Source organism: Populus euphratica, unplaced genomic scaffold (assembly GCF_000495115.2).
Source record: "Populus euphratica unplaced genomic scaffold, PopEup_1.0 scaffold58.1, whole genome shotgun sequence".
Lineage (NCBI taxonomy): Eukaryota > Viridiplantae > Streptophyta > Magnoliopsida > Malpighiales > Salicaceae > Populus > Populus euphratica.
Genome location: NW_011499864.1, coordinates 1846208 through 1861374, shown reverse-complemented (window position 1 = coordinate 1861374; position 15167 = coordinate 1846208). Strand labels below are relative to the sequence as shown.

General features: G+C 33.9%; 1 protein-coding gene and 1 long non-coding RNA gene across 4 annotated transcripts; one reads left to right on the top strand and one right to left on the bottom strand.

Annotated features, from left to right (window-relative positions):
* The first annotated feature begins 5679 nt into the window (after positions 1–5679).
* LOC105125816 (sterol 3-beta-glucosyltransferase UGT80A2-like) lies at positions 5680–14231 on the top strand. Of its 3 annotated transcripts, none has more exons than XM_011026441.1 (14): positions 5680–6046; positions 6164–6318; positions 6602–6844; positions 7296–7380; positions 8080–8250; positions 9391–9454; positions 9623–9680; positions 9784–9961; positions 11665–11795; positions 12494–12596; positions 12741–12817; positions 13031–13078; positions 13164–13313; positions 13907–14231. In XM_011026441.1, the coding sequence occupies exons 1-14, from the start codon at positions 5920–5922 to the stop codon at positions 14072–14074; spliced, it is 1758 nt and encodes a 585-aa protein (XP_011024743.1). In that variant the 5' UTR covers positions 5680–5919; the 3' UTR covers positions 14075–14231. The 3 variants fall into 3 exon arrangements, with proteins under 3 accessions (XP_011024743.1, XP_011024742.1, XP_011024745.1); XM_011026440.1 differs by having other exon boundaries at positions 7296–7407; XM_011026443.1 differs by having other exon boundaries at positions 6151–6318; positions 7296–7407.
* On the bottom strand, positions 14096–14626 carry LOC105125817 (uncharacterized). Its single transcript, XR_842295.1, has 2 exons — positions 14556–14626; positions 14096–14257 (listed from the first exon to the last, which is right to left on the bottom strand). It is a non-coding gene; the product is annotated as an uncharacterized LOC105125817 (long non-coding RNA).
* Positions 14627–15167: the final 541 nt, after the last annotated feature.

Genomic DNA, 15167 nt, shown 5'->3' with positions numbered 1-15167 from the left:
TATGTGTAAGAAGGGCCAAGTGCAACCTTATTTAAGCCATAGGATAGGACAATAAAGGAAACAAAAGAATCCTACTACAATTTTAAAACAACATGAGTGGCTACCTTTTTCTTTTGTTTTTAGGATTAATGGGTTTCATGGAAGGCTATAAATAAGTCTTGAATCAATTCTATTATATTTGATTTCTTTCTCTTTTTCTCTTGGTAGAATATGGATTTAATATTACGAGCTTTATTTTTATTTTTGTTAGCTACAACCCAAGGCCTATTTGGGCTTAAATAATACTTTGTTTTCAATTAGAATCCAAAGCTTGTTTGGATCACGATATGGCTTTTCAATTTAGGGTTTTTGGATCAGTTTTATATAAGGGTCAATCAAGCCCACAAGGGTAGATCCATTAGGGTTAATTTTTAAAAACTATTTAAACACATGTAACCAAAATTTTAGTAACCATTGATGAATAGTACTTCAGAATTTTTCAGTTTTAATGTGTGATAATGATTCTTGTATTTTTCAATTCTTGAACAAACTGAATCTAACTTATCGAATATTAATTGGCTTTGTGGTGTCATTCTACTTTATTCTAATAGTATTGAAGTTTACAGGCAAGTTTTCATTGTGCCACCCTTATATTAGATCTATTTTAGCTTTTCAAGATCATATCTCAATCTTGATTGTGGGTTGCGTGACCACATGATTACTTGATTCGCATCAAGTTAGGTATAATATTTGCTCCATATTGTCATGGAGAATCTGAACCAACTGATGATGAAAATGACCGTCACATTGATAGAGTTAAAGTTAAAGAGGAATATAGGGATGCTTAGTTAGTTGAGCTTATTGATTAATACATGTCACCTCCTGCTCCTAAAACATAAATTATGTGAAATTTATTGATGATTCCTACTCTAACTTGTAGTATAAAAATGCATATAGTCCTTATTTTTAACCATTGCGTAATATGTCATTGTGACTTGCATATATCGGTCCATATGTAAATAGATGCCCAACTAGATGGTGAGCAAATAAGGGTAAAAGAAAATCCACTCATCTATATAATGAGATGGATGTTGATTAGTACTTAAAAGTGCATTTTTATCATGGTTTTATATCATCATTTTGCACTTGAAATATCAATAACTCCTTAACTAAAATATGTTTTATAATAATGTATCTAATAATATAAGATACCTATAATTTATGGTAAATATCTATTTTTAATGCAGGCCTATCACATAAATGAAAGGATTGATTGATGACTTGAAGAACTTAAATTGCAAGGATAAAGAGATGGCCAAACTTAGAAAAGAGATGTCGGTGCAATCCAAACCGGAACACTGTTCGGTAATTGGGTCATATCTAGAGCTATATATCTCAGATTTAGGTCAAATTTATATGGATGGAAAGGTAAGACATAGGCCTACAACTTTCATATGGAGCCCAAGATCTAAAAAGGCCATTATCAAGTCCAAATTGTAGAAACAACAAAGAAGCCCGAATCTGTCTTCCAGCCCGAGCACTGTTCGGTATTTTGGCCATATCTGGAGTTCTAGAAGTCCAAATGAGCTGAATTTTTTACACAAGAAAGCTGAGACAATTGCCTACAACTTTCATGTTTGCACCTGGCTCCAGTTTTGACGTTATCAATGACGTTTTGGGCAGACAAGAGAAGATAAGGATTGTCACCAAGTCAAAAGTTGGCCACCCACTTATCAATTAGTCATCAAATCAATAGTTCTCAATTTTGGCCTATAAAAGGAGGCATTTGCCATGCATTTAGGCATCTTGGTTTCCAGATCAAGATCATTCTCTTCCTTTCTCTCTTTGTATTTTTTATGCTTTGTTTTCATTAATATTAAGTTTATGCCTTTCATTTCCTTTCCTTTACTTAGTTAACTTTTATGTTCTTATTTTGTTTATCTATTTTGCTTTCTTTCATTATGTCTAGCTAAGTTAGTTATGTCAAGGTGAAAAGGTTACACTAATGGTGTAAGAATAAGTATAGTGTAAACTTAATATGGACTTTAATGTTTGATACTAACATGTTTTATATTTGTTATCTTGTTCACTCTTTAATACTTTGCTTGTTAAATGATTAATCTTGATTTATGTTGTATAACACTTGGTACAACAAATGCTTGGCACTTTCATAGCCCATAATGTATGGTATAACCGACACCTGAGCTATGAAAGGAACTTGATTTGTTGTTAACATAAGTTATAATCATGAATGTTTGACGAGATTTACAAGTATTAGCATTAATTGAATAAGATGACTAATGTAATCATGTTAACAATATATAATCTGATTGGAACCTCCTTTGTGTGTGGTTTCCAATTCAATAATAAGAGTTTATACTATACTTGTTTGATATACCATTAGTGGAACCTCTAACCTTGACATTTGTTATTATTATTGCTTAATCCTTACATTAATATTTGATCTCCAAGTTCTCATCATCATCATCTTCTTCTTCTTCTCTTTCTTTATTATTATTATTATTATTATTATTACTATTACTACTACTACTACTATTATTATTAGTATTATTATTGCTTCTATTATTATTGTTGTTGTTTATAATTATTTTTTATAATTGTTGTTTATAATTTGTATAATTAACCTCCCTGTGGTTCGACCCTGGTCTTGCCGGGTTATTTATTACTTCGACACTCCTGCACTTGGGAGAAGACATCAACCTTTTAGTCGTGTCAGATGTTTTAAAGGGGCACTCACTATTTAACTATTTTAATTGTTTAAATAACTAAATTGCTTGATTTTCAGTATGATGTTCTTGTAACATCTTGATTGTATACATTAATAGACTTACATAAGCTTATTTACCCATTTGTTAACAAGAAATTTTTTTACGAGATTAGTCAGCCATGTAACTTATATCTTGACCATTTATTAATGGCAACTTTAATTAAGTGATGGAGACACGGGACACATATCTTCCATTTATATAATGGTAAAATGATAACCACGTTGCAGGATGTAACCATATTGACTAGCCTTATGATATATGGAGCTCTTATGATAGGACGTAGAAGGTCATTTGATAGAGATGCTTTATATGATCTTCTATTAGGAGTGGTGCCTCCAACTAGTGCTTATATAGGTAACTGCATCGAATTAACATGGTCAGACATAAATTTTAAGAACCCTTAGTAAATGTGATAAAGAACTAGTTGGTTATGTATGATCAAACATCATATTACATATGTTTAAAGATTTTATTTTCACGAGTACTGTAAGTAATGCAAAACCAATGTTTTTTCTGACAGAACTTGAGGACTTCTAGCCATTTTCAATTATAGTCAATGGTCATGCTTGCATATCTATACTAGCAATTATGTAAAACATCTCTAAAGAAGAGAAGACAAATTATAAGGTGCCTATTATTTTTCTAGTTATGATTATTTAAAATTATTTGATTGTTAAAATTTATAGGATTTTAAATACCAACTTAAAATAGTCAATGTTTATTAATATAGCTTGACTAAGAGCATATTCATATTTGTTGTCTAAAGAGTTAGGGTAATGAGGTTGTCATTCATTGGTTCTATGTAATAATAAAATAAAATAAATTCTAATCAACAAGTTATATATATATAATCTCAAATGGTGTGGGGCTAGACATTTCATGGTAAATACCCTCATGTCCATGAGTTCTCCCAAGATGAGTTGGGTGCATGAAAACCATATTAGGTATGAGTTACAAATGTATTATATTTTTTTGTTATTTAAATGTCAATTATTTAGTTTTGACTTATTATCCAATATACATCTTTTATATGTTCTGATAGGTTATATAAATGTCCTATATAAAAAAGACTTGGTACTTTAAACTTCACATGTTCGCCATAATGGATCTAACCTTTAGCTAGCAGGGGTCCCATTGCACTACTTCGACATACTTAGAAGTATTGCCTAGATTGGATAATACGACAACTTGTACTATCTCAAGACATACTACATTATATTGATACTGGTGACAAGCTGCATAATATTAGTTGTCAGAGTAAAAGTAAGGGGAATTATTTTTATACATCTTACTTAAATCTTTAGGATGCTAAAGAAAATTATGTTTTTTAAAAGTGATATTCGATGAGTGATGTAAATACCTATATGAGATAATATTTAACCATTATATGTCATTTTATTACACTTATCTAATCCCGTTTCTTGGGACATCCACACAATTTGATGTATCATGTCCCTTGATATTTGAGATATAATTAATTGATATGCAATATTGTTTTACATACAACATTTATTGAATATTTTTAATGTTATTATATACAATAAGTACTATTTACTTTTTAATGTATGTATATAAATTCATTACTTAGGACAGGGAGCTCAAAAAGCAACAACGACTATTCATAAAGACGTCGATAAGATGAAACGTATTATGGCCAACACTACGCTCAGTTTGTGTTGTGGTGAACTTTGAGATGTTGAGGAGGTTGATCGTCTTGAAGTGGTATTAGCATAAGATGAGATTGCTTATTATAAGAGTGTTGGGGATGGTGGTTAGTCCGCAAGGATATTATGAACGTCCGTGAGCTAAGGTGATATTGGTGTTGACAGCTACACATATCTATCTTTAAGTTGGACTAGTTGAGGGCAGTGGTGCAAGTATTTTCATGATTGCCTTGAGTCAGTCAATGAGTTTGGGTGATATTGACTCTCCTTGCCCCTACATGAATGTTATAAACCCATATTCGAGTTAGACAATTTATGGTGGTGCTCGAAATCTCTCCACAAGTACTCTAAGCCTTTTTATGAACTGTGATGATTATTAGATATAGTAATATATTATAAGAATTATGAATAAATGCATAATTCATTATTGTTTAATAAAATATTATATTAATGATTGGTCTAATTTTATTAACTATAATTGAAGATATTATATGTTGTTCATATAAATTATATTTAGAGACTGAAATATTGATTATTTGAATTGTGATTTTTTTAGATAAAAAGTTAATAATTAAAGAAACTGGTCTTTGATTATATTTCTTTATTAACTCACAAATATTATACACAAAAGTCTCAAATTTTTTCCACAACTTGATTAAAATGATATTTAAGAGTGAGATATTGGTTGTTTTTCAAAAGTAATTTTCGCTTAAAAATATATTAAAATAATACTTTTTATTTTTTAAAATTATTTTTAATACTAATACATTCAAAAAATTAAAAATCCTATAAAAAATAATTATTTTTTTTAATTTACCAACCCCGTTCGAAACACAAAACCAAATAATAGCTAAATAAACAAGATTCCTAAATATTTTTTAGTTTTTTTTTTCTTGCTAACTTCCCGTAAAACTTCAGCAAAAGCAAAAGCAAGTAAAGACAAATAACAATCATTTAGGTGGTGGTCAAGTAATAAGGACTTATTACTTAGGATCAAGGGGTTTATTCTCTCTGTGGTCTCAGGTTCGAGTCCTTGGTTGTTCATATGATGGCCACTGGAGGATTATATGGTCGTTAACTTCAGGGTCCGTGGGATTAGTCGTAGTGCACACAAGCTGGCCGGACACCCACATTAATCTAAAAAAAATAAAGACAAATAACAGAATCGGATACCATTCCACGTCATCCCATCTTTCCAACAGAAAAAATCGTAATCGACAGCGATCAAAAGCAAGCGGCAAGTAAAAATGCACGCGTGTCACTCCCAACCTCTCCTCGACACGACACCCACTCCACTCTCTCCTTCCCTCCTCAAGCATTCGAGGATTCCTCACCGCTCAGAAGAAAAAGGAAATTAAAAAAAATCCCCTATTAACGTGTTTTTTTCTCGGAATCCAAACACTCTCTCTCGCACTGAACTCTCACGTTAGAAACTACCGTCAGATCTGGATCAGAACAAGCAGAGCTCGCTGGAGTCTGTTGCGGCGATGGCGGAGTCACGGCGACGGAGCTCGTCTTCTTCTTCCTTTTCGCCTGTGAGAATCGAAAGCGAAATCGGCGTTGGTGATGAATCGGAGTGCAGAGAGGCAGCTGGTGTTGCTTCAGTTAGTAACGGTAATCCGAGTTTAAATCGGTTTGTTTTAACCGTGTTCGTTTCTGATTCCGTTAACATTGTTGTGCATGGTGTGAAAAAAGCTGTTGGTTTTATGAGCTTATAGATTTCTTTGTTAGGAATCAGAGGGGGCGACACTACGACGGAACCAATTCCGAGTCAGCTCTCCAAGCTAGAAAGATCCAAAACCAAAACGAAGGGGCAAAGACATCAAAATATACTTCCAGAGGAGGCTGCGCAAATTTTCAATGACAAGATTCCTGTTCGGCAGAAGGTATTGATCTCTGCTTGAGCTCTTCATTTTCCTAATTAAGATTAATATTCTAAATATCGCAAGTGTATTTAGCACGCTTTGAGGCACCGGATTCGAACTTTAACTGGCACTCTTCATTTTCCTAATTTTAGTTAAATTTCTTCCTTATAACTTAAATTTTTGAAGAGTGATTTGTTTTTCCTTGTTGGTTTAGGTTTTTATTTCCTAAAACTGCGGTGTTTAAGTTGTTGAAGATGATGGAACTTTGCTTAGCGTTTTTATTTGATTTTTTAAAACTATGCAGCGTAAATTGTTGAAAAGAATAGCTAGTGTCAAACATGATGGAACGGTAGAATTTGAGGTTCCAGGGGATGTAGAACCCCAAGCTCCTGGTGTTGGATCTGATGATATATATAATATAGTAGTTGATGATGAGCCTCTTGATGCAACGGGCCCTCAATATATACCACCACTGCAAATAGTAATGCTTATTGTTGGCACACGAGGAGATGTGCAACCGTTTATTGCAATTGGTAAACGTCTACAGGTTAGTTGTGATGCTTATTTTCTATTTTCAGCTTTTCATTATGAGCTCTATCCATGAACATGTGTTTGAATGTTTGATCTTCAAATATAATCATGTGTAAGATGTTTTCTATTTGTTCGGCAGAAGCTTTGAATAAAATATGAAGGATGGTACAATTTCACCGTTGACCATTGTTGCTGCAGTTTGTCACCCTCATCATTTTTGGCTTACCTTTCTAATTGTCTTATTTATAGTGCCTCGATGTGTGCTTTCCTAAGTATTAGTTGTAGAAAAAGCTTGCTTCTTGTTTTGTTATGTAAACAAGAAAATCTTAAGTTACATTTTCTTTGTTAACACCATGATTATTTACAATGAAAGAGTTTGTATATACAAGGCTGAATTGTTGCAGAATATTTTTTTTAGGAGTTTTTGTTTGCAAATATTGGTTCATTAACAAGCACTTTTTGCGCAGGATTATGGCCATCGTGTTAGACTAGCAACTCATTCAAATTTCAAAGAATTTGTCGAGACAGCTGGGTTGGAGTTTTTTCCTTTGGGTGGAGATCCTAAAGTTCTTGCTGGTTGTATGTATCAAGAAATGCCACTTTCTTTTAAAATTTATTGGTCCTCTCTCTGTCTCTCTCTAATCTTTATGTTTTAGTCTTTTGAAATGGTTCCGTATTTCTTATGTCATTGATAGAATTCTTGCAACATGGTTTGTATTAATCACGTTGCAGCCTGTCAATGGTACTTTTGGGGCAAATATGCATTGCTGATTCACTATAACAAATCAAAATTTGTGTAATCTTTTGCCGAAGTTATAGAGTTCTACTTGTGAATTAATCAGCATGGACAAAAAAGGTTAAGTTATACTAAAACAATAGTAGAACCCAGTATCACTGACAACAGATAATGCATGCTTTTGTTTTTTAATTCATTTCTGTATATATTATGAAAGAGTGCAGACAATTTTTTTGTTGCAAGAGTTTGACCGGAGAATCTTGGGGATTTATCTGAAATATCTTTTTTTTTTTGTTTTAAGTAGACAGCTTTCTAGCCCCAGTAAGTTGCTTTGAGCACAAGTCCCTGTTAAGAATTTCTTAAAATATATTTGAGACTGTAATTGTCTGAAAAATAACTTTGTTGACATGCGAGTCTGATCTACTAGAGTTTATGCTTTATTGGACTTGTTCAAATTCAGATTATAAGCTCCTTCAATAACTTTCATTGTTTTTTTTTTTGGCTTTAATGAGCAGACATGGTAAAAAATAAAGGCTTCTTGCCATCAGGGCCTTCTGAGATATCCGTTCAACGAAATCAAATAAAAGATATTATATACTCATTGCTACCTGCCTGCAGGGAACCTGATATTGATTCAGGCATCCCTTTTAAGGCAGATGCCATCATTGCCAATCCACCAGCATATGGTAAGACTACTTACTTTGAATCTGCCATATGTTTTGTGCTTCAGTTGTAATCTGCTGTAACGTTCTTGCATTACCCTTTTTCTTAATTATCTGCTGAGTTTCCAGCATGTCCGCAATTTTTCCTTACAATAATCAACCGTTCAACATAAAACCCTAGTTGTACTTTTTCTTCCATCAAATGGGATCATGATTTCCAAATGCTGCTGTCGCTGTACCTCAGGATAAATTACTCCATTTTCCTTCCTTTGTTTATTCAACCTCAAATTTTCTCCATTCTTAAACTGTAAAAACTAACATAACTCCCTAGCTTTTACCATCAAATTAAACCATTCAAGAGTTCTTAAACGCCAAACTATGTTGTTGCCAGTCTAATTTGTAGCCTGCAAGTGCCCAAGGAAACTTATTCCTTTCAATCCTAGTTTCCCAGACTTTCATTAACTTTAAATCCAAATTTTCTCAACTTTGAAGTACCTATCCCGCTACAAACACTACTTGGAGGGTGATGTTTTGTAGCTTTATTGTACTTCTTCCTGGATAATTCTCTGCAACACCACAAATGACTTTCTCACCTAATAGATTTTTCTACAGAACACTGGTCGTCTTCCTTGGAGATGTTTGAAATGTTGCTTCTATGATAATTTTGAGTTCTTTTTAATGATTTTAAAGAAGTTGTTCTTTGGTAGTGATTTTCGGTTTCATATCTGGCATTTAACTTGAATGTCTAAAATTGCTTTCATTTCCTTTTTTTTTTTTTTTTGAGAAGTCCTTTCCTAATGCGAAGATCAAGATATTGATAGCTCCCTCATTTGGCATTGTTCTCCCTTTTCTTTTGAAGTGGGTTTGAGGAAAGGAAGCTTTTTTATATATATATTTGTAAATGACTTATATTTCTCTCGGTTTGCTCATTTTTGTTTTATGGGAAAGACAATCTGCAAACCTCTTGCTCTTGTTCCTCCTGTAGTAATTATTTGTAAATTCCTTGGATGTGCATCCCCCCTCTCAGTTTTCTCAAGTATTTGCCCATGTTGTTTTTCTTTAGTATGCGAACATACCTGGCTGTTTCTTACATGGAGATTTTCAACCTGTCTTTATATTTTCGTGTTTGATATCATGCAACTTACCCTTGAAATGTTTCTTTAGGGCATACTCATGTGGCAGAGGCACTAAAAGTTCCGCTTCATATATTTTTCACCATGCCGTGGACGTAAGTCTCCCCTGGGTAATGGAATCTTGCTGAGTTGAATGTAGCTTCATTGTAACTGTTCATCAGATTTTCTTTTTCTCCCTGTTTCTATCAGTGTTTACTTCTATACATCATTTGATGGGTAAATCTTTAACTGTTTTAAGCAATTTTTTTATCATCTCTTGCCAGGCCAACTAGTGAATTTCCACATCCCTTGTCCCGTGTCAAGCAACCGGCTGGATATCGAGTGAGCCATTGAATTTTTTCCCTTTTGGTTCTTGTTGTAGCTTTGATTTCTTTAGAATATCTTGGTTATTCTGACTTACTCTGTCCATGTTGAATTTCTGTAGCTTTCATATCAAATAGTTGATTCGTTGATTTGGCTTGGAATACGGGACATGATAAATGATCTTAGGAAAAAAAAGTTGAAGCTACGACCTGTCACGTATCTCAGTGGTTCACAGGGATCTGACTCTGATGTCCCACATGGATACTTATGGAGTCCTCACCTTGTCCCTAAACCAAAAGGTGCTGCATACTGTGAGAATGTCAAAATCTTATATTATAGCTTACTGGCTTGTGCTGTTCTTGTGCAATACTAAGTAATTACAGCTATCATTCATAATGTTATCCTCTTCATATTGGGTGGTTGTCCTGATGCAGGGCAACTCTAGGAAAATGTTTGTAGCTGACTGTTTAGTTTAGTTTTGTAGAATATGAAGTTTTAGGACTTTTAGGAATTGAAAAACAGAATAGATAGTAAAGAAATTGAGGGAAAAAAAAAAAAAACTTCTACCCTCACATTAAATTTATTCAATAAAAACATTTCTCCCTAAAAATCTTATAGTGGACTCACTCCTGGACTGAAAGCCATATTAGAAAAAGCTGCCATTTATTCAATAAAAAATTTCTCTACTAGAAATCAAAATACTACAAGCATATTTATAATGCTTGAGTGACTCCTAATCCTAATAGGACATGAATTCCTATATATTAGACTCCTATTGAAATTTCAGCAACCCTACAATTCTGATACAGCTCTGCTGGAACTAAACAGCGGTAAAAACTCAAACCAACTTCTACTAGGAGTCTTCCTCTCCTTTATCCCGTTGAATTAAGGCTTGTGGCTTGAGTTTCTCTCTTCTCTTATCCCTTTAGTAGACCATAAACTGTTTTCTACCATGTCCACTTGTATGTCTTTCTAATATTACACAATCAGGGTTATTGTTCTAGACAAAAGGATGATTAATTGGCAGCACTGGAACCTTAAATTGTTTTGTTTGTTGCAGTAAATTCTATCCCCTTAGGTAATTGAACTAGAGTGCTTATGGCTAGCTAGCTTCTACTTTCTTCACTATGCTTTGAGCTTCCAGTGTCTTGATAAGCTTGAACATATTTCTTGTAATGATCTTTTTTTTCATCACTACATGCTTTGCCTTTTATAAATTTTTGGAAAAAAAAACTTGTTCTATTATCCAAGCTTTAAGGTACCCTTTTTTCTTGGTAAGGTTGTGAACTGAGTCAAGCTTTGGGCACAGCTCGCACTTGGTTTGGTAAACTTTTTATCAAGTTTGAGCTCGAACCAATCTCCACTTGAGTTTCCAAGAGCCGACCCAAGTTCATTCTATTTGAAATAATCTATAATTTAATAGCTAAACTCAAACTCGTACAGGCTTATTAAATAGTCAGGAGTCCTGAACTCTAAAATAGAAGACTTGCATATGCAGCTACCTAATATAACAAATCATAGAATGTTTCGAGGATGGTTCCTTCTGCAGTGTTGAGTTTGTCCCTGTTCTGGTTTTGACTCAAAGGGGTGCAATGGATATAAATAAGATAAATCAAAGTTCAAACAGCGATCTGTAAAATGAGCCTGATATGGACCATATAGTTCGTTTCTGATCCTCCTTGCTTATAGAAATCAGTAGAGCTTAGTCTTATCCTAGCTTGGTTCCTTTACTGAATGAGTTTGTGGTCAAGTTTGAGCTAGTTTGTTAATATTCGCTAAGTGACCACAAACAAACTATTATCAGCCATGATTCATGATGTTTACAGATGGTTTATTCATATTATGTACAAATTCTCTGCTTATCTCTCATCCCTTTTTCGGTAAAGAAAGTGTAGTTTTACTATGCTATATGAAACGACCTGGTACTCGAGCAGGCATGACTTTTATTGGAAGGATGCTAATCCTAGTTTGTGTTTTTTTTTTTTTTTTGCTTGGTGTGCAGATTGGGGGCCTAAAATTGATGTGGTCGGCTTCTGCTTTCTTGATCTAGCATCAAATTATGAACCTCCGGAATCACTTTTGAAATGGCTTGAGGCTGGTCAGAAACCTATTTATATTGGATTTGGTAGCCTTGTGAGTTCATTTCCTCTTTCTTTCTTTGATTTTTTTGTTTGGTTATTTAAAGGAAATCTAAGGTCTGTAATTGATTTGGTAGCCTTGTAAATGTATGTTCAGACGTGTGCATCATGGAATCTTGAACATGGTTGTAATATATTCCTTTTATGCTGTTTTGTCGGGGGTATGATAGAGATTCTTGAACACGAAAGAGTACCTATTTGTTTGCTGGCTAAGACTATACTTTTTCATTTTTATTTGGTTTGTTTGAAGTGAATAATGCAAGTTTAAGCAACTGCAGTTCAATAAAGATCACCAATGGAGAAACCTTTTCCTGGTCAGATAATCCCATTCGATGTAATCTGTTGGGCGTCTCATGCGATATAAGTAGTACATATTGTTGTTATAGGACTTGAAATGTGTTGTTTCCTCCGAGGGTTTTTAATTGAATGACCATATGTGCAATAATTTTTCCGTATGTGGGTCTCCATTATGTTTGGACTAGTATGTGGCTTGAAATGTAAATTGTATGTGTATTCGGTCTACATCGAAGGCAGTGCCAATAATTGAGTCTTGAATTGATACCAAGAAGGTTGACTGTATATAAAAGGATTTCACTAGTTGAAACCAACCCCCTGCCCCCACGATTATTCTCTCAATTCTCTCAATCTTTTTAGATGATTTCTTTCTCCTCACATTCTCTGTACTCATGTCAGCCTGTGGAAGAACCAGAAAAAATGACCCAAACAATTGTTGAAGCGGTGGAACAAACTGGGCAGAGGGGCATCATTAATAAAGGCTGGGGCGGCCTGGGTAACTGTAAGTTTTTGGTTCCCCCTTTAAACTTTTATGTGTTCACTAAAAATTCTTGCTGTTTCCTTTTCCTGTTGTATTCTGTGCACAGTATATGCATCTTCAGGGTCTTGCATGCCATCTATTTAGCTTATTTTGGTTCCTCTTTAGTGGCAGAACCGAAGGACTATATATACTTACTGGATAACTGCCCTCACGATTGGCTATTCTTGCAATGCAAGGCAGTGGTAAGGCTTAATTCTATAGCTTTGTCAGTTGGATATAATGCTTGAGAAACAACTGTCACTTCATCAAAATCCATGAAACATGAAAGATTTGGAAGTGGAAAAGTTTGAGTAATTGATGATGATGTTGATTGAGTATATTATTTGTTCTTAAATTTTTGTATTTTCTTTTCGAACTTGGTGTCCCATTGTTATTAGTTTGCACTTTACTGTCAGGTTCATCATGGAGGTGCTGGAACAACAGCTGCTGGTCTTAAAGCTGCGGTAATAAGCTGCAGCTTGTTTTTACCATATATTTCTGTGTGATGTCCTGTCAATCTTTTTTCTTCATCCTTCTTCTGTGATGTAGTGCCCTACAACCATCGTGCCTTTCTTTGGCGACCAACCTTTCTGGGGCGAGCGGGTGCATGCGAGAGGAGTAGGTCCTCCACCCATACCTGTTGACGAGTTCTCCTGTACCAAGCTAGTTGGTGCAATAAACTTCATGCTAGATCCGAAGGTAATGTCAAATCACTCAAGTTGGTTGATGCAATAAACTTCACGCTAGATCCCAAGTTAATGTCAAATCACTCGATATATATTAGCTGAGGATAACAAAGAAAATAATGTCAAAATCTACAATCCACATGCAGTCTGCTCCTTTTCCTTTCTGGCACGACGTCCTATATGAAGGACATTAAGAGGGTTCGAACTTGGGCTTATCTCCTAGCAGTCAGCAGGACTCTATATTCTGTTTAGATCCTCTAACGTGGAATTAAAACTCAGTAGTTCATTATTATAGATTTCTAAAACCATAAACCAGCAGTGATCTTTCATCTCTCTAGTTTTGGCCGCATGCTACAGTATGTGGGTGCTGGCACCAAGGAGCAAAAGATTCGATGTGCATTTATTTGGAGAGGAACCAATGGGTTTAAAAACATTTATAGTTATTTTCAGGTGAAAAGCAAACAGTAAGCCTCTCAAAAAAATGTTGGAACTTTGCCTCCACTTTGATTCCAGGAGCTACGAAATGATGATCACTATCAATATATTTGTATTATTTGCAACAAATTCTGGGCCGAGAATTTACCTGACGAACTTTTAACATTTTAGGTCAAGGAGCGGGCCGTGGATCTCGCTAAGGCCATGGAGAATGAGGATGGTGCCACTGGAGCAGTAAAAGCATTCTTTAAGCATCTCCCTCCAAAAAAGCCCGAGCCCGAGCCGTCACCAGCACCATCAAGTTTTTCCTGCTTCCGAAAATGCTTTGGTGGCGCCTGAATCTCAGCCGGATCCATTTGCTATCTGTGGCCGTGTACTCATCTAGATGTATAGCATGATCAGATTCCTCGGTAGTGGTGTGCCCACCGAGTACTAACCGGGGTATATACCTGTTTTATGAACTTGCAATCTATATTTCTGGCCGCGGTAGACCCTAGATCGTGTGCGATCAATATTCTAATTCTGCTTTACCAAAATTTTGATAGATTGCCCGTTCTTTCCTGTGGGCTGGGTTGATTTTTTTTGTGTAAAAAAATAAATGCTTAAACGTGAGTATATTTTAAAAAAATAATAACAGAAAGAGAATTGAAAATAATAATCAATCCTCAAGAATTATAATGTTGAAAGATAATATATATATATATATATATATATATATATATTATTGAATTAAAAAAAGTTAAAAATAAATACCACCAAACCTGGGTAAAATTTAATAAAAGAGCTAAGAATAAAAACGTTGAGTGTGCGGTCAATGTGCTCATTTTTGCTTCACCTAAACTAGATAGTTTGCCCGTTCTCTGCAATGGGCTAATTGCTATGGCCAACGTATTTTTTTGGAAGTGTAAAAAAACAATGCAGTGTATTTAAAAGAAAAGGTAACAGAGAATTGCAAATAATAATTTAATGATAAAAGATAAAATTAATGAATAAAAAAGTTCAAAATAAATGCCACCAAACCAATCTAAGAATAAAATTTTAAAATTAAAACATTGAAAGCTGAAATTTTAAATATTTTTAACTATTAAATTGAAGAGTAAAATTAAAATTTTTTAAATCAGTAAATTTATAAATAAAAATCAGTCAACAATAACAATAAAAATTAAATAAGGATTAAATTCTAAAAAAAATCAAAATAAAATTTTATTATTTAATGCTTTAAATATTTGACTTAATAGATTGACCAGTGATCTAGGAAACTTGGGTTGGCTCGAGTTTCAAAAATAATTGAAATAAAATATAAAAAAGCTTGATGTTTATATTTAATTTAAAAGCAAAAATTTATTATAAAAAACTAAATTGAACAAAGCTTGAAAAAAAAAACTTTAGGTAGCACTTTTATTTTTCAAAAAAAATGAAAAATCTCTTGGGG